Genomic DNA, 25,044 nt, shown 5'->3' on the forward strand with positions numbered 1-25,044 from the left:
TATCTGAGAATCTGTGAAAAAAGATCTAAATCTGGGAAACAAATTGAAAAATAATTTACCAGTACTTCCAGTTATTTTTTAAAGATGAAATTTGTCCTATGAATTCAAGAGTAGTGGATCATCCTATCGTTCTTTATATTTAATGGTTAAATGCTCTACACACCTCTTCTCTTGCAGAATTTGATTGTAAAAGACTCACAAACTTAAATGAAATCAGAGGTGCACTGCTTTTCAGGCAGGAGAAGGTGAAGCAATCAACCCAATTTAAGAAAACAAAATCCACATGTTGCTGAAAAGCAGGGTGGGTGTTTAAAGACTCAGTGGCAATATCCTTCAGAAACCAGAATTACTGACTGGAAACGGTCATACCTCCAAATCTGCCTGCTCACAGTCAAGGCTCATCTCTATATTACAGATTTCAGAGCTTCCATGGAAGGGTGACACTAAATGACAAACACACCAATTCAAACCAACATGAACAATCAATCTCTCAGATTTGTGTAACAACAAACAAACAAACAGAAAAGATTTTTAAAAATATGCCACACTTCTCTGAAATGAAAAGATCAATCAAACATTTAGTAGTTATTTACGTAGAGTGTTTTCCCTGTGTTTTCCTCTAAGAGTCTTATAGTATCTGGTCTAACATTTAGGTTTTCAATCCACTTTGAGTTTATTTTTGTATACAGTATTAGGGAGTGTTCTAATTTTCTTCTTTTACACATAGCTGTCCAGTTTTCCCAGCACCACTTACTGAAGAGACCACCTCTTCTCCATCATATATTCTTACCTTGTTTGTCACAGATTAGCTGACCACAGGTGTGTGAGTTCATCTCTGGACTCTCTAGCCTGTTCCATTGATCTATATTTCTGTTTTTGTGCCAGTGCCACACCATCGTGATTACTCTAGATCTGTATTGAACTAGCCAAAAAGTTCGTTTAAGTTTTTTTTTTTTTTTTTTTTTTTTTTTTTTTTTTTTTTTAATTTTATTTTATTTTTAAACTTTACATAACTGTATTAGATTTGCCAAATATCAAAATGAATCCGCCACAGGTATACATGTGTTCCCCATCCTGAACCCTCCTCCCTCCTCCCTCCCCATTCCATCCCTCTGGGTCGTCCCAGTGCACCAGCCCCAAGCATCCAGTATCGTGCATCGAACCTGGACTGGCAACTCATTTCATACATGATATTTACATGTTTCAATGCCATTCTCCCAAATCTTCCCACCCTCTCCCTCTCCCACAGAGTCCATAAGACTGTTCTATACATCAGTGTCTCTTTTGCTGTCTCGTACACAGGGTTATTGTTACCCTCTTTCTAAATTCCATATATATGCGTTAGTATACTGTATTGGTGTTTTTCTTTCTGGCTTACTTCACTCTGTATAATAGGCTCCAGTTTCATCCACCTCATTAGAACTGATTCAAATGTATTCTTTTTAATGGCTGAATAATACTCCATTGTGTATATGTACCACAGCTTTCTTATCCATTCATCTGCTGATGGACATCTAGGTTGCTTCCATGTCCTGGCTATTATAAACAGTGCTGCGATGAACATTGGCGTACTCGTGTCTCTTTCCCTTCTGGTTTTCTCAGTGTGTATGCCCAGCAGTGGGATTGCTGGATCATAAGGCATGTCTATTTCCAGTTTTTTAAGGAATCTCCACACTGTTCTCCATAGTGGCTGCACTAGTTTGCATTCCCACCAACAGTGTAAGAGGGTTCCCTTTTCTCCGCACCCTCTCCAGCATTTATTACTTGTAGACTTTTGGATTGCAGCCATTCTGACTGGTGTGAAATGGTACCTCATAGTGGTTTTGATTTGCATTTCTCTGATAATGAGTGATGTTGAGCATCTTTTCATGTGTTTGTTAGCCATCTTTATGTCTTCTTTGGAGAAGTGTCTATTTAGTTCTTTGGCCCATTTTTTGATTGGGTCATTTATTTTTCTGGAGTTGAGCTGTAGGAGTTGCTTGTATATTCTCGAGATTAGTTGTTTGTCAGTTGCTTCATTTGCTATTATCTTCTCCCATTCTGAAGGCTGTCTTTTCACCTTGCTAATAGTTTCCTTTGATGTGCAGAAGCTTTTAAGGTTAATTAGGTCCCATTTGTTTATTTTTGCTTTTATTTCCAATATTCTGGGAGGTGGGTCATAGAGGATCCTGCTGTGATGTATGTCAGAGAGTGTTTTGCCTATGTTCTCCTCTAGGAGTTTTATAGTTTCTGGTCTTACGTTTAGATCTTTAATCCATTTTGAGTTTATTTTTGTGTATGGTGTTAGAAAGTGTTCTAGTTTCATTCTTTTACAAGTGGTTGACCAGAGTTCCCAGCACCACTTGTTAAAGAGATTGTCTTTAATCCATTGTATATTCTTGCCTCCTTTGTCGAAGATAAGGTGTCCATATGTGCGTGGATTTATCTCTGGGCTTTCTATTTTGTTCCATTGATCTATATTTCTGTCTTTGTGCCAGTACCATACTGTCTTGATAACTGTGGCTTTGTAGTAGAGCCTGAAGTCAGGTAGGTTGATTCCTCCAGTTCCATTCTTCTTTCTCAAGATCGCTTTGGCTATTCGAGGTTTTTTGTTTTTCCATACAAATTGTGAAATTATTTGTTCTAGCTCTGTGAAGAATGCTGTTGGTAGCTTGATAGGGATTGCATTGAATCTATAGATTGCTTTGGGTAGTATACTCATTTTCACTACATTGATTCTTCCAATCCATGAACATGGTATATTTCTCCATCTGTTAGTGTCCTCTTTGATTTCTTTCACCAGTGTTTTATAGTTTTCTATATATAGGTCTTTAGATTCTTTAGGTAGATATATTCCTAAGTATTTTATTCTTTCCGTTGCAATGGTGAATGGAATTGTTTCCTTAATTTCTCTTTCTGTTTTCTCATTATTAGTGTATGGGAATGCAAGGGATTTCTGTGTGTTGATTTTATATCCTGCAACTTTACTATAGTCATTGATTAGTTCTAGTAATTTTCTGGTGGAGTCTTTAGGGTTTTCTATGTAGAGGATCATGTCATCTGCAAACAGTGAGAGCTTTACTTCTTCTTTTCCAATTTGGATTCCTTTTATTTCTTTTTCTGCTCTGATTGCTGTGGCCAAAACTTCCAAAACTATGTTGAATAGTAATGGTGAAAGTGGGCACCCTTGTCTTGTTCCTGACTTTAGAGGAAATGCTTTCAATTTTTCACCATTGAGGATAATGTTTGCTGTGGGTTTGTCATATATAGCTTTGATTATGTTGAGGTAGGTTCCTTCTATTCCTGCTTTCTGGAGAGTTTTGATCATAAATGGATGTTGAATTTTGTCAAAGGCTTTCTCTGCATCTATTGAGATAATCATATGGTTTTTATTTTTCAATTTGTTAATGTGGTGTATTACATTGATTGATTTGCGGATATTGAAGAATCCTTGCATCCCTGGGATAAAGCCCACTTGGTCATGGTGTATGATCTTTTTAATGTGTTGTTGGATTCTGATTGCTAGAATTTTGTTAAGGATTTTTGCATCTATGTTCATCAGTGATATTGGCCTGTAGTTTTCTTTTTTTGTGGGATCTTTGTCAGGTTTTGGTATTAGGGTGATGGTGGCCTCATAGAATGAGTTTGGAAGTTTACCATCCTCTGCAATTTTCTGGAAGAGTTTGAGCAGGATAGGTGTTAGCTCTTCTCTAAATTTTTGGTAGAATTCAGCTGTGAAGCCGTCTGGACCTGGGCTTTTGTTTGCTGGAAGATTTTTGATTACAGTTTCAATTTCCGTGCTTGTGATGGGTCTGTTAAGATTTTCTATTTCTTCCTGATCGAGTTTTGGAAAGTTGTACTTTTCTAAGAATTTGTCCATTTCTTCCACGTTGTCCATTTTATTGGCATATAATTGTTGATAGTAGTCTCTTATGATCCTTTGTATTTCTGTGTTGTCTGTTGTGATCTCTCCATTTTCATTTCTAATTTTGTTGATTTGATTTTTCTCCCTTTGTTTCTTAATGAGTCTGGCTAATGGTTTGTCAATTTTATTTATCCTTTCAAAGAACCAGCTTTTGGTTTTGTTGATTTTTGCTATGGTCTCTTTTGTTTCTTTTGCATTTATTTCTGCTCTAAGTTTTAAGATTTCTTTCCTTCTACTAACCCTGGGGTTCTTCATTTCTTCCTTTTCTAGTTGCTTTAGGTGTAGAGTTAGGTTATTTATTTGACTTTTTTCTTGTTTCTTGAGGTGTGCCTGTATTGCTATGAACTTTCCCCTTAGGACTGCTTTTACCGTGTCCCACAGGTTTTGGGTTGTTGTGTTTTCATTTTCATTCGTTTCTATGCAAATTTTGATTTCTTTTTTGATTTCTTCTGTGATTTGTTGGTTATTCAGCAGCGTGTTGTTCAGCCTCCATATGTTGGATTTTTTAATAGTTTTTCTCCTGTAATTGAGATCTAATCTTACTGCATTGTGGTCAGAAAAGATGCTTGGAATGATTTCTATTTTTTTGAATTTACCAAGGCTAGCTTTATGGCCCAGGATGTGATCTATCCTGGAGAAGGTTCCATGTGCGCTTGAGAAGAAGGTGAAATTCATTGTTTTGGGATGAAATGTCCTATAGATATCAATTAGGTCTAACTGGTCTATTGTATCGTTTAAAGTTTGTGTTTCCTTGTTAATTTTCTGTTTAGTTGATCTATCCATAGGTGTGAGTGGGGTATTAAAGTCTCCCACTATTATTGTGTTATTGTTAATTTCTTCTTTCATACTTGTTAGCATTTGTCTTACATACTGCGGTGCTCCCGTGTTGGGTGCATATATATTTATAATTGTTATATCTTCTTCTTGGATTGATCCTTTGATCATTATGTAGTGACCATCTTTGTCTCTTTTCACAGTCTTTGTTTTAAAGTCTATTTTATCTGATATGAGTATTGCTACTCCTGCTTTCTTTTGGTCCCTATTCGCATGGAAAATCTTTTTCCAGCCCTTCACTTTCAGTCTGTATGTGTCCCCTGTTTTGAGGTGGGTCTCTTGTAGACAACATATGCAGAGGTCTTGTTTTTGTATCCATTCAGCCAGTCTTTGTCTTTTGGTTGGGGCATTCAACCCATTTACGTTTAAGGTAATTACTGATAAGTATGACCCCGTTGCCATTTACTTTATTGTTTTGGGTTCGAATTTATACACAATTTTTGTGTTTCCTGTCTAGAGAATATCCTTTAGTATTTGTTGGAGAGCTGGTTTGGTGGTGCAGAATTCTCTCAGCTTTTGCTTGTCTGAAAAGCTTTTGATTTCTCCTTCATACTTGAATGAGATCCTTGCTGGGTACAATAATCTGGGCTGTAGATTATTTTCTTTCATCATTTTAAGTATGTCTTGCCATTCCCTCCTGGCTTGAAGAGTTTCTATTGAAAGATCAGCTGTTATCCTTATGGGAATTCCCTTGTGTGTTATTTGTTGTTTTTCCCTTGCTGCTTTTAATATTTGTTCTTTGTGTTTGATCTTTGTTAATTTGATTACTATGTGTCTTGGGGTGTTTCGCCTTGGGTTTATCCTATTTGGGACTCTCTGGGTTTCTTGGACTTGGGTGATTATTTCCTTCCCCATTTTAGGGAAGTTTTCAACTATTATCTCCTCAAGTATTTTCTCATGGTCTTTCTTTTTGTCTTCTTCTTCTGGGACCCCTATGATTCGAATGTTGTAGCGTTTAATATTGTCCTGGAGGTCTCTGAGATTGTCCTCATTTCTTTTAATTCGTTTTTCTTTTATCCTCTCTGATTCATTTATTTCTACCATTCTATCTTCTAATTCACTAATCCTATCTTCTGCCTCTGTTATTCTACTATTTGTTGCCTCCAGAGTGTTTTTAATTTCACTTATTGCATTATTCATTATATATTGACTCTTTTTTATTTCTTCTAAGTCCTTGTTAAACCTTTCTTGCATCTTCTCAATCCTTGCCTCCAGGCTATTTATCTGTGATTCCATTTTAATTTCAAGATTTTGGATCAATTTCACTATCATTATTCGGAATTCTTTATCAGGTAGATTCCCTATCTCTTCCTCTTTGGTTTGGTTTGGTGGGCATTTATCCTGTTCCTTTATCTGCTGGCTATTCCTCTGTCTCTTCATCTTGTTTAAATTGCTGAGTTTGGGGTGTCCTTTCTGTATTCTGGCAGTTTGTGGAGTTCTCTTTATTGTGGCGTTTCCTCGCTGTGTGTGGGTTTGTACAGGTGGCTTGTCAAGGTTTCCTGGTTAGGGAAGCTTGTGTCGATGTTCTGGTGGATGGAGCTGTATTTCTTCTCTCTGGAGTGTAATGAAATGTCCAGTAATGAGTTATGAGATGTCTATGGTTTTGGGGTGACTTTGGGCAGCCTGTATCTTGAAGCTCAGGGCTGTGTTCCTTTGTTGCTGGAGAATTTGCTTGTTATGTCTTTCCCTGGAACTTGTTGGCCCTTGTGTGGTGCTTGGTTTCAGTGTCGGTATGGAGGCGTTTGATGAGCTCCTGTCAATTAATGTTCCTTGGAGTCAGGAGTTCCCTGGAGTCAGGGATTGGACTTAAGCCTCCTACTTCCAGTTATCGGTCTTAATTTTACAGTAGTTTCAAAACTTCTCCTTCTATCCAGCACCACTGATAAAACATCTACGTTAAAGATGAAAAGTTTCTCTACTGTGAGGGTCACTCAGAGAGGTTCACAGCGTTACTTGGAGAAGAGAAGAGGGAGGAGGGAGTTAGAGGTGACCCAAATGAGATGAGGTGGAATCAATAGTGGAGAGAGTGGGCTAGCCAGTAGTCACTTCCTTATGTGCACTCCACAACTGGACCACTCAGAGATGTTCACGGAGTTATACAGGGAAGAGAAGAAGGAGGCAGGAGACAGAGGTGGCCAGAAGAATAAAAGGGGGAAATGAAAAGGCGGGAGACAGATCCAGCCAGTAATCAGTTCCTTAAGTGTTCTCCACCGTCTGGAACACACAGAAATTCACAGAGTTGGGTAGAGTAGAGAGGGGTTAGGGAGGAGATACAGGTGACCTGGTGGAGAAAATGGAGAGTCCAAAGGGAGAGAGAGCAGTCAAGCCAGTAATCTCGTACACTAGTGAAAGATGGGTCCTGAAGATTGGGTTCTTAAAGGTACAAAATTGGTAACAAATACATAAAAACAAAAATTAGAAATTAGAGTAGAGTTTGGAATTTCAAAAATGCGATGTTAATGAAAAGGAGAAGGAAAAGAAAGAGAGAAAAAACGAACAAAGAAAAACAAAGAAGGTCGTGAAAGTAATAAAGAAACTACAGGTACAAAATTGATAACTAATACCAAACAGCAAAAATTAAAAATCCAGAGTAGAGTTTGGAATTTCAAAAATACAACGTTAAAAAAAAAAAAAAAAAAAGAAGAAGAAGAAAAATAAAGAGAGAAAACAAACAAACCAACAAAAACAATGTCGCAAAAATTATAAAGAAAATACAGGTACAAAATTGATATCAAATACCAAAAAGCATAAATTAAAAATCTTGAGTAGAGTTTGGAATTGCAGATATACGATGTTATATAAAAGAAGAAGAGAAAGAAACAGAGGAAAAAGAAAAAAAAAAAAAGTCACAGCAATTATGAAAAAAACTATAGGTACAAAATTGATAACATATATCAAAAGGCTAAAATTAAAAATCTAGAGTAGAGTTTGGAATTTCAAAAATGCAATGTTAAAGAAAAGAAGAAAAAGAAAAAAGAAAAAACAAAACAAACAAAAAAAAAAAACCACGGTCAAAAAATTATAAAATATATATATGAAGTTTGCTGAAGAAGAAAAAAAAAAAAATAAAAAATAGGGTCTTTTTTTTTTTTTTTGCAAAGTAATAGTTATAAAAGTGAAAATTAAAGGACAATAGAGGACTTAAAAAAAGTTTTTTTTAATTAAAAAAAAAAAAGAAAGAAAGAAAGATTGATCGTAAAAATAGTAAAAATATATCTAGGTCTTTCTCTGGTTTTGTTGTGAGTATTGTGGGTTCAGTTCATTTTTGGCAGTTCCTTAGTCCGACTTATATTTCTCAAGATCTATAGGCCCCTTCCTATGTAATCTGTAGTAACCACAGGGTTTTAATCTATGGCCTGTAGCTTCCAAGGCGTTTCCCTCTGTTAGAGCTTCTTCTGTTTGCTGGTCTCTTCAGTGTCTGGTTCCCGCCCTGACACAAAGGGGACGGTGGAGGACCCTATTTTTTTTTTTTTTTTTTAATTTAGGCTCACTTGTTCAGCCGCGCTGTGGGGAGGGAGGGAGGGATGCTGCAAACAGATAACACTGGCATGCGCTCGAAGTGCCTCGGCCACACTGGGTCTGCCCCCGCTCACGGCGCGTGTAACCTCCCTGCCCACACTGCTTGGGCTCTAGGTTGTTCCGCCGGGAACAATCAGAGGCCGGCCCTGGACTGAGCTCCCAGGTCCAAGCCGCTCAGGTTCAGGCACTCGGGTAGTCCTCAGAGGCGCAGCCTCGGTTGGGCCTGCGTTTTGTGTTCTTCCCAGGTCGAGCAGCTCAGGCGATGAGGTGCTTGGCGGGCGCCAATGCTGCGACTTATCGCCTCCCCGCCACTCGGTTATCTGGGTGTAAAACCGGCGCACCTTCTCAGGCAGATGTTGACCGTCCAGACCCCCAAGAAGTTTTAGTTAGCAAAGAAGCCTGCTTACAGTTTTATAGATAGTGTCTCTCTGGGGCTGCGATTGCCCCCTTCCGGCTCTGGCTGCCTGTCACCGGAGGGGGAAGGTCTGCAGCCGGCTATCTCTGTTCAGTCCTTTGTTCTGTGCGCGGGCCTGGCGGTGTCTTAGGTTAGGGCTGGCTTTTCGCGTGGTAGATATCCCACAGTCTGGTTTGCTAGCCCAAATTATTTAGCTCAGATAGCGCTCAGGACATTCGGCCCGATTCTTACTCTAAGGGACACAGCCCGTGCCGCACTTCCCTGCCCAGCCCCCGCTTGCTAATGCCGTGTGCAGGCGTCTGCGCTGCTTCTCCGCTGGGGGAGTTCGCGTAGGGCTCACAATCCGCGATTTTTAATTGTTTATTTTTTTTTTTTTCCCCTCCCTTTTATGTTGCCCTCTGTGCTTCCAAAGCTCGGCACAGATTCGGCAGTGAGAGGGTTTCCTGGTGTTTGGAAACTTCTCTCTTTTTAAGACTCCCTTCCCGGGACGGAACTCCGTCCCTCCCTCTTTTGTCTCTTTTTTTGTCTTTTATATTTTTTCCTACCTCCTTTCGAAGAGTTGGGCTGCTTTTCTGGGTGCCTGATGTCCTCTGCCGGCATTCGGAAGTTGTTTTGTGGAATTTACTCGATGTTTAAATGCTCTTTTGATGAATTTGTGGGGGAGAAAGTGTTCTCCCCGTCCTACTCCTCCGCCATCTTGGCTCCTCCCTCGTTTAAGTTTTTCCATAAAATCTTATGTAACAAATTTTTGGCCAACTCAGTGATATATTCTGAAGTCAGGGAACCTAATTTCTCCAGCTTCATTTTTCTTTCTTAAAACTGCTTTGGCAACTTGGGGTCTTTTGTGTTTCCATTAAAACTGTAAATTTTTTGGCTCTAATTCTATGAAAAATGCCATTGATAATTTGACAGGGATTGTATTTAATCTGAAGATTCTTTGGGTAGTATAGTCATTTTCACAATATTGTTTCTTCCAATCCAAGAACATGGTATATCCCTCCATCTGTTTTGCATCATCTTTGATATCTTTTGTCAGTACCTTATAGTTTTATGAGTACAGGTCTTTTGCCTCCTTAGGTAGGTTTAGTCCTAGGTATTTTATTGTTTTTGTTGCAATGGTAAAGAGACTGCTTTCTCAATTTCTCTTTCTAATCTTTCATCATTAATGCATAGGAATACTCATTCTTACTTTTTAAAAGCAAAAGACTGAGCTAGGTCCTAGGAGAAATTAGAAGTCTGTCTATGGCTTAGAAGTCTAGGGTTTCTTCCAACAGTAGAATTGATTTATCAAACTAGTGCAAATACAAAAAATGATTTGTATTAAAATACAAACTGACAGCAACTTAATAGTCAAAATTTTTTTTCATGCAAGGGTGAGGAAATTCAAAGAAGTGGAGCAAGCAAAAACATGACACAAATAACAGAAAATTCTCTAGAAATGAACCTCCCATGTGAAAGCTGAGCAGATGTTCCAGGGTTCTGTTATCTGCATTCATGCTACAGCATTAAAATGACATAATTGCCAATAAATAATCATCATTAATTCTGACTATATAATTGGCCTTTATAAACACTTTCCTATGAAACTTCTACATTTTATTAGTATGTTCTTGTTTATATCTTTTAGTTAATAAGGAAAAACTACTATTGTCTCCACTTAGGAGATGTTTCCTAAGACCAGAGGAATAAAATTAATATTGGAGTGTAATGGAGTAATTAATTCACTAGGTCACTAGTAGAATTTGATCCCTCATGCAAAGAGTTGACTCATTGGAAAAGACTCTGAGGCTGGGAGGGATTGGGGGCAAGAGGAGAAGGGGACGACAGAGGATGAGATGGCTTGATGGCATCACTGACTCGATGGACGTGAGTCTCAGTGAACTCCTGGAGTTGGTGATAGACAGGGAGGCCTGGCGTGCTGCGATTCATGGGGTCCCAAAGAGTCGGACACGACTGAGCGACTGATCTGATCTGATATAAGTACTCTGCTAAGGACAAGATAACGTGTCTATTTGTTCAGGGTTCTAGGAAAATAACTAAAATGAAAACATGTCACATTATATTGTTGATTTTCATCATCATCAATACACACATTTTAAGTGCACCCATGTCATCAGTGTTTTCCTATTACCAAGTCACTGAAACTGACACGCTCCCCTTAATTATCTGCAAAGCTCTAAATGTAAACACACATATACAGATGCTAACAAGTTAATTACAGTTACTATTAATAAATTACCTCTTCTAAGGCATTCCACAGTTCGTTATCCGTATGCTCATTAAAGGGATCCAGATTTTCCCTCATTGTTCCAGTGAATAAAACAGGTTCCTAAATACCCCAAAATAGTGAATGTTATTACCTTAACCTGTTTTCATTTTATTCCAATGTGTACAGAATGTCAAAATTAAAATGCAGAAACATCTAAATTCATTAATTATTAATAACATAGTTGCAAATGTATGATTACAAAAAAGCATCTCTAAAATAAGTTTCCATTGTACAAAGTGTGCTACAAAATATCTTTTGGACTACTGAACACTAACAGAAGAAAGTGTTGAAGAAGTTTTTTCATGGTAAGGAAAAAATTGAAGACAAAGGAAGATTTGATTTTTTTTTAATACCACCCTGCTAATAAATATCTGCTTAAACACTCACACAAACATGAGAAACTTAACATCAAGATCTACATAAATTAACTGTCAATGCTGGTGTGACTGGGAAATACCAACAGCATGATTAGTAGAGGTTTGTGCCTCAAAGCAAACCACTAAATATTTACACATTAGCACTGAAGAATAAACTAGGCTATTTTCTCCATTGGTCAGACTGTCTTCTAGGGCCTGGAATCTCTCCACATGTGTGAAATGAACATCCCCACATGTGCAAGGGGAACGTAAGCTCCTGGGGTCTGCAGCACCTCTGTCCATGGAGAGATCACCTCTGATTTTGGCATCAGCTGGTCCCCACGTTCTCTCACCTGTGTGTCAGGATAACCTGCCTCACAGAACCTCGTTACTAACTGCAAGGCCAGGAGGACCTGAAACCCACCGTGACCTGTGTCCTGATACTTTAATTTAAATAGTTCTTCCTATCCATCTGCTTCAGGAGGAGCCATAAGTAAATTACTCTGGAAATATATGTGTCCTCTTGGCTTCAAGAGAGAATCCTGTACATAAGCTCATGTAGGCCATTTACATTTTCTTCTGGAAGACTCTAGTAAGCCAGGTCATAAGAATATGGATAGCAGTGAAGAGCCCAATAAGCTCCTTTCAGTGAAGGGGGCAGAACAAGGGAATGCACTCGTGTGGGAACAAGAGGAGAACTGACTCTTCCACAAGTGCCCGGAACTGCGCTGAATCACACGTTCAAATCAGCCTTGGGGCTGGACTTTCCTCCTCACTTCACAAAAGCCTGAGAGGAAAGATGAAGATAGACAGACATTTCTTTCCCCTAATCATAAGGAAGAATGCTACTCAGGAAGCCTTCCAAACCTTCCTTCAATATGGTCTAAGTTTTAAGTCTGGTGAGAGAGGAAAGAATACAGAAAACTCAGGATGTGCCACCAAAAAAGAGACATATCTGAGCAAATCCACAATTAAAAAGACATTATAAAGGGAGATTTATTCACACAAAGTTGATTAAGTAGCCAATATGCCTCCAAAGCACCTAAAATCACTAGTCATACAATATTTCAGAATGAATACTGAACTGAACTAAAAAAACTCGAAACACAAATTTAAGGTCTGCCTTAAAACTTGAATTTAGGATCAAAGACTAAACAACCATCTAAACAATGGTAAGCATTCCTTGTCAGGGGACTAACCATCATTCTACTTCAGATTTTTATAAAAACTTGTTACTTATTGTAATTATCAACCTTAAGATTCCCACATGCAGGTATATTCTGCATGTCTCCATGAGGTTTACACAGGCGACATAGCCAGGCAAGGGGAGGCTGGTCCCCAATATTCTTCTTCCTTCCCTCCATTTTCTAGGTTCTTTCAAGTAAGCAGGCTACTCCCTGCATATAATCTCAACCGGTGGTCTTTCTGGGGGACATATTTAACTACTTCGGATCCTAAGCATAAAGAACACACATATTTCAGCTACCTGTTGTGTTTAAGAAAATTATTTAAGAAGAACTTTCATTTTTGCTTATTCCTGAAATTTTGAACAGAAGTTGAGGAGTACCTTCTTAATAACACAGTATTCATCTTTGAAAGTTCCCCCCATGACTTATGGTCTATGTCCCCACTCCCCTGTCTCTGCTCCTACCCAGGTATTTGTTATCATCACATCTCCCCCAGTTCTGACCTGTTCATGCAGGGTCAGCAGTGACGGGGATGAGCCTGGGAGGAAGAGAGACCACCATGGAAGCTTTCTGCTCCTTCCAGGATCACAGGGACCAGGGATCCAAGGAAGATGGTGTGAGCCTGACTCAGCTAAGAGAGTCAACTCAAAGAAACAGCACTGGGCTCCCCCTCCAGAGTCTGCTCTCAGCTTCCTAAATTCCCTAAATTGGGGTGTTGAGACACAAGCATCAATGCTTCCTACTCATTTGGGGGGGAGAGGAATGTAAGTTTTTGCACTTAGACAAGTAAATTCCAGTAACCAAACTAACAGACTTTCTCCACCTCTGCAGCTAGCAAGACACGGTAAAGACAAAGGGCTCTTGGTTGGGGAAGGATAAGATTTTGAGTATCTTCTCCTGACACATATCAGCCCATGACATACAAGTGCATAAACCCATTTCTAAACTGATATTTCCAAATGAGGGACAGAGCGATAGGAGTAGTATCTTCTGGCTTTGTTCTATGCCTATTCACTCTTGCTATGGTTTGGGGAGTCCTTTCAAGTGGGATGGTAGGAAAAATGGGGGAAAAGCTTTATATCCAAGGATATGAAAGGACTTTACAGACATGCCCTTTATTTCTACTAACTAATCTCACATGGCCATTTCAGAGATGAGTACCATCAAAGCATAAAACTTGGGAATTTAAGCTCATTTATTTTCTACTGTAACCATAAGTCATAAATCTAATAGCCAGAGGAAATCTTTAAATATGGGGACTATCCAGTTTTTCTGAAAGGGATACCTTTGGAAAAATATTTTTCAATTGTGATAAAATACACATAAATTTCAGAGAAGGCAATGGCATCCCACTCCAGTACTCTTGCCTGGAAAATCCCATGGACAGAGCAGCCTGGTAGGCTGCAGTCCATGAGGTCGCTAAGAGTCGGACACGACTGAGCGGCTTCACTTTCACTTTCATGCATTGGAGAAGGAAATGGCAACCCACTCCAGTGTTCTTGCCTGGAGAATCCCAGGGACAGGGGAGCCTGGTAGGAGGCCATCTATGGGGTCGCACAGAGTTGGACACGACTGAAGCGACTTAGCAGCAGCAGCAGCAGCACACATAAATTTGCTAGATTAGCCACTTCAAGTGCACATTTCAGTGCTGTTAAATACATTCACATTGTTGTACAGCCATCACCACCATCCAGCTGTAGATCTCCTTTCATCTTGAAGAACTGAAAATTTGTACCCATTAAACAACTTCCCTCTCCTGGCCACTCCTGGTACCCACCATTCTATATCCTGTATCCATGAATTTACTACTCTAGGTAACTCCTATTAGTAGAATCATACAGTATTTGTCCTTTGTAAATTACTTATTTCACTTCATTTTTTCAAGGTTCATCTGTGCTGTAGCATGTGTTGGAATTTTCTTCTTTATTAAGGCTGAGTAATATTCTACTGTATGTATGCACACCACATTTTGTTTGTTGATTCATCTGTCAATGGGCCCTTGGGCGCCTCCACCTTTTTGCTGTTGAGAATTATGCTGCTATAGCATGCATGTCCCAGTATCTCTTCAAGACCTTTCTTCCAATTCTTTTGGGTTTATATTCTAATGTAGAATTGCTAGGTCATATGATACTTCCATCATTAACTTTTCTGAGCAACCAACAAGTTGATTTCCATAGTGGTTGCCCTATTTTACATTCCTATCAGCAATGAACACAAGTTCTAATTTCTCTACATCCTTGCCAACACTAGCAATTTTATTTTTTTCTCTCTCTTTTCTTTGATAGCAGACATCTTAAGGGGTGTGAGGTGGCATTTCACTAGAGTCTGAAAAGACTATCTTTTTTTTTTTTTTTAAACTTTACATAATTGTATTAGTTTTGCCAAATATCAAAATGAATCCGCCACAGGTGTAATGTGTCCTGAAATACCTGTTATCAGGAAGCATGTACAACATGGCACCCAAAGGAAGGTGAATGTGGACTTGGGGACAGCTGTTGCTACCTGCCCGTGACCTTGAAAATACCTGGGATTACTCTAAGTCATTTTTAAATCCAGATAGTCTTTTCATGGTTCAGGATGGGGAACACATGAAAAGACTATCTGGATTTAAAAATGACTTAGAGTAATCCCAGGTATTTTCAAGGTCACGGGCAGGTAGCAACAGCTGTCCCCAAGTCCACATTCACCTTCCTTTGGGTGCCATGTTGTACATGCTTCCTGATAACAGGTATTTCAGGACACATTACACCCACATGCCAGGAAGCACATTTGCCTGGCTCATTCTGTCTCATCTCCTCTCTGTTTCTCATCTCAAGAGGGTATTTTTCTGAGCTTCCTTTGATAGGCAGATGATTGCTAAGTATATAAATAAAAACTCTTTTTTTTTTAAATCAGCAAGTCTGTCAAAGCAGAGGGCAGGATGATAGATGAGGACACAGGATCAAGGTTGCGCTTGGCTATATACCTGGAGGATAGTAATCTCTCAGTAAATATCACAGAATTATGTTGAGTGAATGAACCACAGGAATGACAGGAGTGTCTACCATGCATATAATCCAGTCTCCAGACTCTCCCTGAAAGTTACACTACTTTACAAAGAAGAAGAAAATAGAACAGAATCAGAGCCCAGGAAGAGATGGCCAACTCAACACTCCACCATCACAGCAGGCGCCTATGGGTCTACATGAAACACGTCACACTCATTGACCTATTTTATCCTCACAACAGATTGAGGGGGTGATACTGTTATCTGCCTTGTAAGACAGAGAAAACCAAGGTACATAGAGACAGAATTCTGAGTCCCCTGCTCTTCCTCACTATTCTGTATTGCCTCCCTGGTGAAAATTATTAATTAATGGCTAAATTGTCAAAGTCTCCCCAAAGCATCTATATATCCTATAATTCTCAAAGCCCCACAATTTCACAGAAAGTTCTCCAAGGAGATAATCACTTTTTAAAAGATGTCCTGGTTTCCCACAACAAAATTAAATCTGTAAGACACTTATTAACAAAATTCATGTTTCCCTATAGGAACCTCTCCAGCGCTAAACAATTTATCCTTCTGTTCTCAGAATTATGTGATTATCAGTGAATAAAATTGTGGAAACTAAGGAAGTCTGAGTCAAGAAATCTATCTCAGTAAGTTATTAAATCACATGCACACAAAACTAACAAATGAACAACAACCAAAAAAACACCTGGTATCTGATGAAAGTGTCTATTGAAAATACCTGCTGCTAAAAACATGCTCTACTGGGGAAAAAAAAAAAAGGATCAACTCATTTACTTAATTTGAAAAAAATAATCAAATTAAAAGCACTTAAACTTAGACGCCTTATACAAAGAACATGTGAGAGTGCTCTGCTGTGCGTACCTGAAGTGCAACTGACAATTTCTTCCTTAAATCATGCAGTCCAATATGTGTTGTCAAGATTCCATCAATATAAATGCCACCTTCAGGTTCTGACAATCGAAAAAGGGCAGCAATGAGGGAACTTTTTCCAGCTCCTGTTCTTCCCACGATGCCATACTGTAAAGAGACCCAGGGGGGATGAAGAATTAACAGGATGCACAAAACCCAGGAGAACCCTGATTGTTGAAGACGAATTTTTAAGGTTCTATTATATATAAAGAGTAGTCTATAAGTTTCCCAGGGCTTCCCTGGTGGCTCAGACGGTAAAGTGTCTGGCTGCAGTGCAGAAGACCCAGGTTCAATCCCTGGGTCAGGAAGATCCCCTGGAGAAGGCCATGGCAACCCACTTCAGTATTCTTGCCTGGTGAATCCCATGGTCCAAGGAGCCTGGTAGGCTACAGTCCATGGGGTCACAAAGAGTCAGACATGACCGAGCAACTTCATAAGTTTCTCAAGCATGGCCCTGCTGGCATTTTGGACCAGATAATTCATTGTTGAGGCTCGGGGGCCTGTCCTGTATATTGTATGATGATTAACAGTAGCCATGAACCCACTAGACACCAGATGCAACCCCCAAATTGTGGCAACCAAAAATGGCAGAAATTCACAAATGTCCCTGATTGAGATCACCATCATCCTAAGAATACACAACATAAACTATAATTACATAAACTATAGTGATTTTAATGCCTTCTAAAAATGTCAGGCAATTTTATTCAGATTTCCCTGAATAAATGTTTAATATGCTGAAAATTGTTTGTTTTCTATAATTATCATATAAGGAGCAGAAGGGGACAACAGAGGATGAGATGGTTGGATGGCATCACTGACTCAATGGACATGAGTCTGAGTAAACTCTGGGAGTTGGTGATGGACAGGGAGGCCTGGCATGCTGCAGTCCATGGGGTCACAAAGAGTCAGACACGACTGAGTGACTGAACTGAACTGTTCATTATGTGGTATGTTAAAGGGGGAGACATATATGTGTATGCAGTGTGTGTGTGTGTGTAACTAACATTCACAAGTAAAGGAAGAAGACCTGAAAAATAATCTGCCTGCAGTGAAAAACTAGCAGTCTCCTAAGTGGTCCATAAGAAGTCAGCTTTTAAATTAGTTTTATTCCTACTCCCTGGATAATTTGACCTTGAGTATTACATGGGTAATTTTACAGAGATGTCGACAAGTCAAGACAGAGTGTTAACACAAACAAGTGCTCACTTTCTGTGTTATTTATTTAAGAGGAATTATTCTTCGGTAGAAAAATGAGATCACTTCCTGATATTAAATATCTTAATCATATTCTATCTTGAAAGGAAACATCTTCAAATATAAAATGCAGGTCTCAGTCTTGAAAGAGGCCAGTAGACAAAATTTCCATAATGAGATCAACAATGATACAAATAATGTTTGCTATTTACATGGGACCTTTCATCGGAGCAGGGCAAAAGGTATTTTATTCATACATTAATACTTAACAACTGAACCTTGGAAAAACACATGTCAGGTGTCAGTCTATTTACTAAAACCAGAGCAGAGAGAAATTAAACGCACTAACAGTAAGATTAAAGAATCAGTACAGAGTAGGTAAAATGCTGGTGGCTGGTGGTTTAGTCGCTGACTCGTGTCCAACTCTTGCGACCCCATGGACTGTCACTTGCCAGGCTCCTCTGTCCATTGGATCCCCAGGCAAAAATACTGGAGTGGGTTGCCATTTCCTTCTCCCATGTAAAATGCTGGTGAGGAATAAAACTGCATTCAAATATATATGCAGAAACTGGCCTTTTTACCAATGAATTTTTAAGTGAAAGTAAGTATTAGTTAATCACTTGTGTCCAACTCTTTCCAACCCCCTGGGCTGTAGACTACCAGGCTCCTCTGTCCAGGGAATTCTCCAGGCAAGAGTACTGGAGTGGGTTGCCATTTCCTACTCAAGGGGATCTTCCTGACCCATGGATGGATCCCAGGTCTCCTACATTGCAGGCAGATTCTTTACCTTCTGAGCCACCGGGGAAGACAACTGCAAATTCTCTGAAGGAAGCTTTCCAAGAGATTATTTCATCTCTATTTAAAATCTGGAATTGATGATAGTGTAAGATATGCTTGGATCATTTGTAAATCTGTAAAGTTTCAAAACTCATGGCTTTAAAAAAAGAACTACTAAATCATTGTGAGCAATATAATCAGAATGCTTGGAACGTTTCATGTTTTCTGATTTGAATACTTCTAAAGTTTCAAATCTTAGTCTGTCAAATCAATCATGGCATTTCAAAAATGAATTTATCTTTATAGAGATTAAACATAAGAAAAGTGGGTTTACCTAATTTTATTATCTTATAAAGGTAATACAATGACTATAAGACATTTTATTGTTGTTCAATCATTCAGTCATGTCTGACTATTTGCGACCCCGTGGACTGCAGCATGCCAGGTTTCCCTGTCCTTCACTATCTCCTGGAGCTTGCTCAAATTCATGTCCATTGAATTGGTGATGTCACCCAATCATTTCATCCTCTGCCATCTCCTTCTCTTCCTGCCTTCAATCTTTCCCAGCATCAGGGTCTTTTCCAATGAAATGGCTCTTCGCATCAGGTGGCCAAAGTATTGGAGCTTCAGCTTCAGCATCAGTTCTTCCAATGATTATTCAGGGTTGATTTCATTTAGGATTGACTGGTTTGATCGCCTTGCTGTCTGAGGGACTCTCAAGAGCCTTCTCCAGCACAACAGTTCAAAAGCATCAGTTCTTCAGCGCCCACCCTTGTTTATGGCCCAACTCTTACATCCAAACATGACTACTGGAAAAAGCATAGCTTTGACTAGATGGACCTCTGTTGGCAAAATAATGTCTCTGCTTTTTAATTTGTTGTCTACGTTTGTCATAGCTTTCCTTCCAAGGAACAAGCATCTTCTAATTTCACAGTTGCAGTCATCGTCCACAGTGATTTGGAGCATAAGAAAATAAAGTCTATCACTGTTTCCATTGTTCTCCCATCTATTTGCCATGAAGCGATGAAACCAGAGGCAATGATCTTAGCTTTTTGCATGTTGAGTTTTAAGCCAGCTTTTTGCACTCTCCTCTTTCACCTTCATCAAGAGGTTCTTTAGTTCCTCTTTGTTTTCTGCCATTCGGGTGATATCATCTGCATATCTGAGGTTACTGATATTTCTGCTGGCAATCTTGATTCCACCTTGAGCTTCATCCAGCCAAGCATTTTGCATGCTGTACTCTGCATGTAAGTTGAATAAGCAGGGTAACAATATACAGCCTTGAAGTATTCCTTTCCCAATTTTGAACCAGTACATTGTTCCATGTCCAGTTCTAACTGTTGCTTCTTGATCTGCATACAGGCTTCTCAGGACATTTTGTACCTTATGTTAAACTCTAATTCATATAATATAGATGGGCCATTCTCTGCATGCAGGCAGGTTGTAGTGTATATATATGTGGCTCATCTGTTCTGTGTACAAGCAGGCCTCAAAGATATTTTGTGTTTGGCTCCAGACCACCTCAACAATGTGAATATCAAAATAAAACAAGTTATATGAATTTTTTGTTTCTCTATGCAAATAAAAGTTATGTTTATACTATATTGTAGTCTAATGAGGTACAATAACATTATATAAGGCAATAGTACATACCTTAATTTCCAATACTTTATTGCTAAAAGAATGCTAACCATCTGAGCATTTATAGGGTAACATTAAAAACCACTGATCATGGATCAGAATAATAAATATAATAATAATGAAATGGTTTGAAATATTGCAAAAATTATCAAAATGTGACAGAGACATGAAGTGAGCAAATGCTATAGGAAAAATGGTGCCATTGTACTTGCCTGACACAGCATTGCCATAAATGTCCAATTTTTTTTTAAGTATTATCTGTGAAGCACAGTTAAATAGGTGTGCCTGTATTTCTGTGTGTTCTCATACATAAATCAACACACATCAGGACACAGGTGAGAAATGATCTGTGAGAATGTGTGTATGTTCCCATGTTACCAGCTCTACTGTAACTGACCCATCTGTGCAAACAGGAACATCTGTACACTTTAGGTAAATAGACTGAGATATGTTGGGGCACCGAGGACTGCTCATGACCACAGGACTGTGAGTTCCAAACTCCAGTGAAGAGAACTAAAAAACCAGGGGACTTCCCTGGCATTCATTCCAATGGTTAAGATTCTGTGCTTCCACTGCAGGAGGCATGGATTTGATCCCTGGTCAGGGAACAAAGATCACACATGCTGCATGGCCCCAGACCCCCCAAAAAGAAAAAAAGCAACTCAAAGAAAACCTGACTCTGATTATTCCAGAGTTCAGTCTTCAAAGCTATAGTCTGAATGTCTTTTCTGAGTAACCAAAGGGTTTTACCAATTGCCCATGGAGACTATCACCAGTATCAGTAAGCTCACATTCTTCAATCTAAAGACACTTGGGGGACTTCCCTGGTGGCTCAGTGATAAAGAATCTGCCTGCCAATGCAGTAGATGTGGGCTCAATCCCTAGTCCAGGAGAATCACACGTGCTGTGAAACAACTAAGCCCGTGCACCACAACTGTTGAGCCTGCGCTCTAGAACCCGGGAACCACAACTGTTGAGCCAACATGCCACAACTATTGAAGACCTTGCACCCTATAGCCCATGCTCTTAACAAGAGAAGACACCACAATGAGAGGCTCACATGTGGCAACTAGAGAAAAGCCCAAGCAGCAACAAAGACCCAGTACAGCCAAAAATAAATAAATAAATAAAATTATAAAGACTCTTAAAGAAAATCTTCTGTTATTGGTTTTGCAATGGCCGCTTTCTGTTTTTCCAACCAGGTTGGTCTCTGATGATGACACAACTTATTACACACTTGCTTTTGGATCTCTCTTCACACACCAAACTCAACATATTCAACACCCCATGCCCCACACAAAACAATCCCTTCATCCGTCTTCCCTACTTTATTCTCATTACTTCTTTCCCAGGTTCACAGTGCTTAAAAAACAAATTAAACTCCTTAATCATAATCAGTGCAAATAAATTTAAAAAGTAAATAAATACTAGCTATAGCCCAGCACTCTGAAAAAAAATTCTTAAAATTATATCTTTACTTTCTAGGCTGCTGCATGTGTTCTTTTTGTGTGTTTCTGTATTTTTTTGTATGTGTTCTTAAAGACACAGTTCACATATTTAAGCAAAATGGGATTAATGTGAACATACTATTAGATGTGTTTTCATTTAGTATTTTGTAATGCTTTCATAATATTATAGTACATGTGATCATTTATTTAACAAATCCTCTATTGCTGGATATTTAGGCAGTGTCAAATAGTTAGCTACTGGAAATAACTCTGTGTTAAATATCCCTGAAGCTAAATCTTTGCAAACAACCTTAAGCATTTCCTTCACAAAAATTCTCAGATTTGGAACTGCTGAGAGTCAAGTATGAACCCCCTGGACAGCAAGTATGAATCCCTTGGATAGCAAGGAGATCAAACAAGTCGATCCTAAAGGAAATCAGTCCTGAATAGTCATTGGAAGAACTGATGCTAAAGCTCCAATACTTTGGCTACCTGACACAAAGAACCAACTCATTAGAAAAGACCCTGATGCTGGGAAAGACTTAAGACAGAAGGGGAAGGGGACAACAGAGGATGAGATGGCTGGATGGCATCACTGATACAATGAGCATGAACTTGGGCAAACTCCAGGAGATGGTGAGAGACAGAGAAACCTGGTATGTGTCAGTCCATGGGGTTGTGAAGAGTCGGACACAACTAGGTGACTGAACAGCAACAACAAAGTAGAACAGCAACAACAAAGTATGAACATTTTCAGAGGAAGCTGTTTAGCTGCTAACTTACCCTCCAGAAGTATGATACCATTTTTTACTCCCACCCATTTCCCTGCACATTCACAAATCCAGGTGTTAGAGCTTTGTTTTAATTGACATCAATTTGATTCCAAAAAGTGGCATCACTTTCCTACGATGTCTTACTGGAGGGAAAACAGCTCCCGGCTCCCTACCCCCTGCACCTGTCCCCTCTGGCCCATGTGCTCTCACTTCTCAAATTAAACTCCCAAATGCCAGCTCAGCATCCAACACTACACTCTAGGATGTCTCTTCTACAAAACTGTCCTCTCATACTTCATGTACATGAGTCAGCTTCCTTGGCATCACTAGGTAATTGTGAGGGTTAAATGCAAAAACGTGTGTTACGCACTTGGTAGTTCATTTTCCTGAATGTTTTGCAGATGTCTGGGTCTTCACTCACTGGATCAGAGCATCATGCTTTTGCTTATCTTGGTCTTACCTCCCAGAATGCCTTTCACATGCATTTCCACCTGCTGAAACCCTAACCACACATCACTAAGTCTGTCTCACATGTCTAATTCCTTGAAAATGCTCTCCCTGTCTCCTCATGTGGGCTTGTTCCAACTCTAGCTGATGTTATGTCATTTTATATAAATGTCTATAAAAATCGTGACCTCCTTCTAGCTTACAAAGTTAATATAGTCATTTTCTTGTTTCTTCAACTAGACTGTATACATTGACATCAGGATCTGTATTGGATTTGACTTTTTCTTATTTGTATTACCTGTGGTGTCCTGAGACAAAGAAACTTCCACTGGAAGATGAGATTTTTAACTCAGGCCAGAGAAATTTATGGAAAAATCTATTGCCACATTATTTAGGTATAAGATAAATCAGAGACAGATACAGCAGATGGATCCTATAGCCATAAATACAATTTCAAATGGCCAACAGCTCATTTTCATGGGACAGACAACACTTTCTGCAATGCAAGTGGTTATGGTCATTTTACACCCTATGAAAATAATGACCATTTTGTCCAAGCATTTACTCTGGGTGCTTTACATGTCTTATGTTCTTTAAGTTGTACATCAACCCTACATGTTACATCCTATCACTTCCATTTGGCACAAGAAAAGATTGAGGCTTAGATAACTTAGTCTGTCTGAACTATCAGAGCCCATAAATAGCAGGATGGGACTCAAATCCACATCTTTTGGCCTCTTTTCCATCTGTTGATGGGACTCTTTATCACCTGGATGGCCTGACATTTTATCATGTCCCTCTGTGTAGCTAGAACACATAGAGTGGGGATAGGTGTAGTTTCAGTTAAAAAAAAAAAAAAACAGGCCTACCATAGAGAACTTACAGTAAGAAACTTAAAGCATGACTTGGACACAAGTGTATATATGGTGAACAGGAGCAAAGAGGGTACCTGAAGTCAGGTTGACCAGCTGTCAGCAGAAAAAACCGGCATCCACAGCCGGATTGAGAGAAACCTGCAGCTAAGTGGGACACATGATGCCTGGGGAACAGGTCAAACAGACCTCATGCCCTGCTCGGGGCAGCAAGACTCATTTTTTATCCCACCAGATGGTGAAACAGCCACACATACACTGCTGCACTGGGCTGTCTCTGACTCCAGGTCCAGACAGGGCTGAGCCTGTGGGAAATCCCCCTGGTCCCTGCAGAAGGCTGGTGTGGGGAAGGCGGGACAGTGGAATGAAAAATGCCTGTGATGGAAGACAGACTCCACTGGAAAGACACAAATAATGCAGTGAATCACACAGAATTAGATTATAATGTAAAAGTGAAATTTACAGAGCATAAAGGTAAGGAAATCTAGTGCACAGAATATTCTAGAGCCTCCTGCTCACTCATAACAGAGATTTGGGAATTCTTAAGTTCAAACTGTCAAAGCACATTTCTTGGGAATCACAGGTTATCACTCATCAAAAACTGCCCATGGGAGGGAAAGGAGGAGGTTATGTTCAGCTGTAATGCTGAGTCAAGAGGTCTGGGTGAGCCTGAGACTCTGCATTTCTAAGAAGCTCCAGGAGATGCAGGTGCTGCTGCTCTGGCACCACGGTTTGAGTCACAAGGAATTAGGAAGCCAGCAGGGGAAGGGGGACAATCTGGGAGTAAGGAGAGTGGTTTTTAAGAAAATATATGTAAAAAAGGAGAAAATGTAAGAAACTAATACTTTTGCACATTATAGCATGGTCTACTCAGCATCTGTAAAAATGTATCATCCAAATAATAGCTGTGAGCAAAAACAAAGCAAAATCAATCTACCTCGAGAGCTGGAAAATACTTTATTGCCCAGGATTCTCTAAAATGATCAAATCAACCACAAAATCATCTAAATGAAAAATGTAGCCTGTTTTCAGACTCTAACCAGGAAGTCTAGGGTCCTATTTATCTCATGTTGGCTTTTATGTTTGGCTGTTCTGGGTCCTGATTGCCTTCGAAGAGCTGTCTCTAGCTGTGATGAGTAGGGGCTACTCCCTGTTGCAGTGCACAGGATTCTCACTGAGGGGGCTTCTATTGATGCTGAGCAAAGACTTCAGAAGTTGTGGCACATGGGCTCAGTAGTTGTAGTGCAGGGCTTAGTTGCTTTGCAGCATGTGGAATCTTCTCAGACCAGGGATTGAACCAGTGTCCCCTGCATTGGCAGGCAAATTCTTATCCACTGCACCACCAGGGGAGTCCTAGTTCCTTATTTTTACTTGCCATTTCTTCTGTGAATTAAAATCCTGCATCAGTTCAGTTCAGTCGCTCAGTCATGTCCGACTCTTTGTGACCCCATGAATCACAGCATGTCAGGCTTCCCTGTCCATC

General features: G+C 39.5%; 1 protein-coding gene across 4 annotated transcripts in view; it reads right to left on the reverse strand.

The window, feature by feature from the left end:
* LOC129624675 (ATP-binding cassette sub-family C member 4-like) overlaps positions 1-25,044 on the reverse strand; it is a 222,340-nt gene that overhangs the window by 22,575 nt on the left and 174,721 nt on the right. For 2 of the 4 annotated variants that reach the window (XR_008701095.1, XM_055542837.1), the window contains exons 26-27: positions 16,359-16,514; positions 10,912-11,001 (exon numbers count right to left, since the gene is read on the reverse strand). Coding sequence is in view for 3 of the 4 variants with exons in the window: in XM_055542837.1 (XP_055398812.1) it covers positions 10,912-11,001; positions 16,359-16,514 (246 nt within the window). In the remaining variant the exon portion in view is untranslated. Of the gene's footprint in view, positions 1-369; positions 444-10,911; positions 11,002-16,358; positions 16,515-25,044 lie in introns of all 4 variants that reach the window. The other 2 variants (XM_055542840.1, XM_055542839.1) reach the window with 2 other exon arrangements.

Source organism: Bubalus kerabau, chromosome 12 (assembly GCF_029407905.1).
Source record: "Bubalus kerabau isolate K-KA32 ecotype Philippines breed swamp buffalo chromosome 12, PCC_UOA_SB_1v2, whole genome shotgun sequence".
NCBI classification, from domain to species: domain Eukaryota; kingdom Metazoa; phylum Chordata; class Mammalia; order Artiodactyla; family Bovidae; genus Bubalus; species Bubalus kerabau.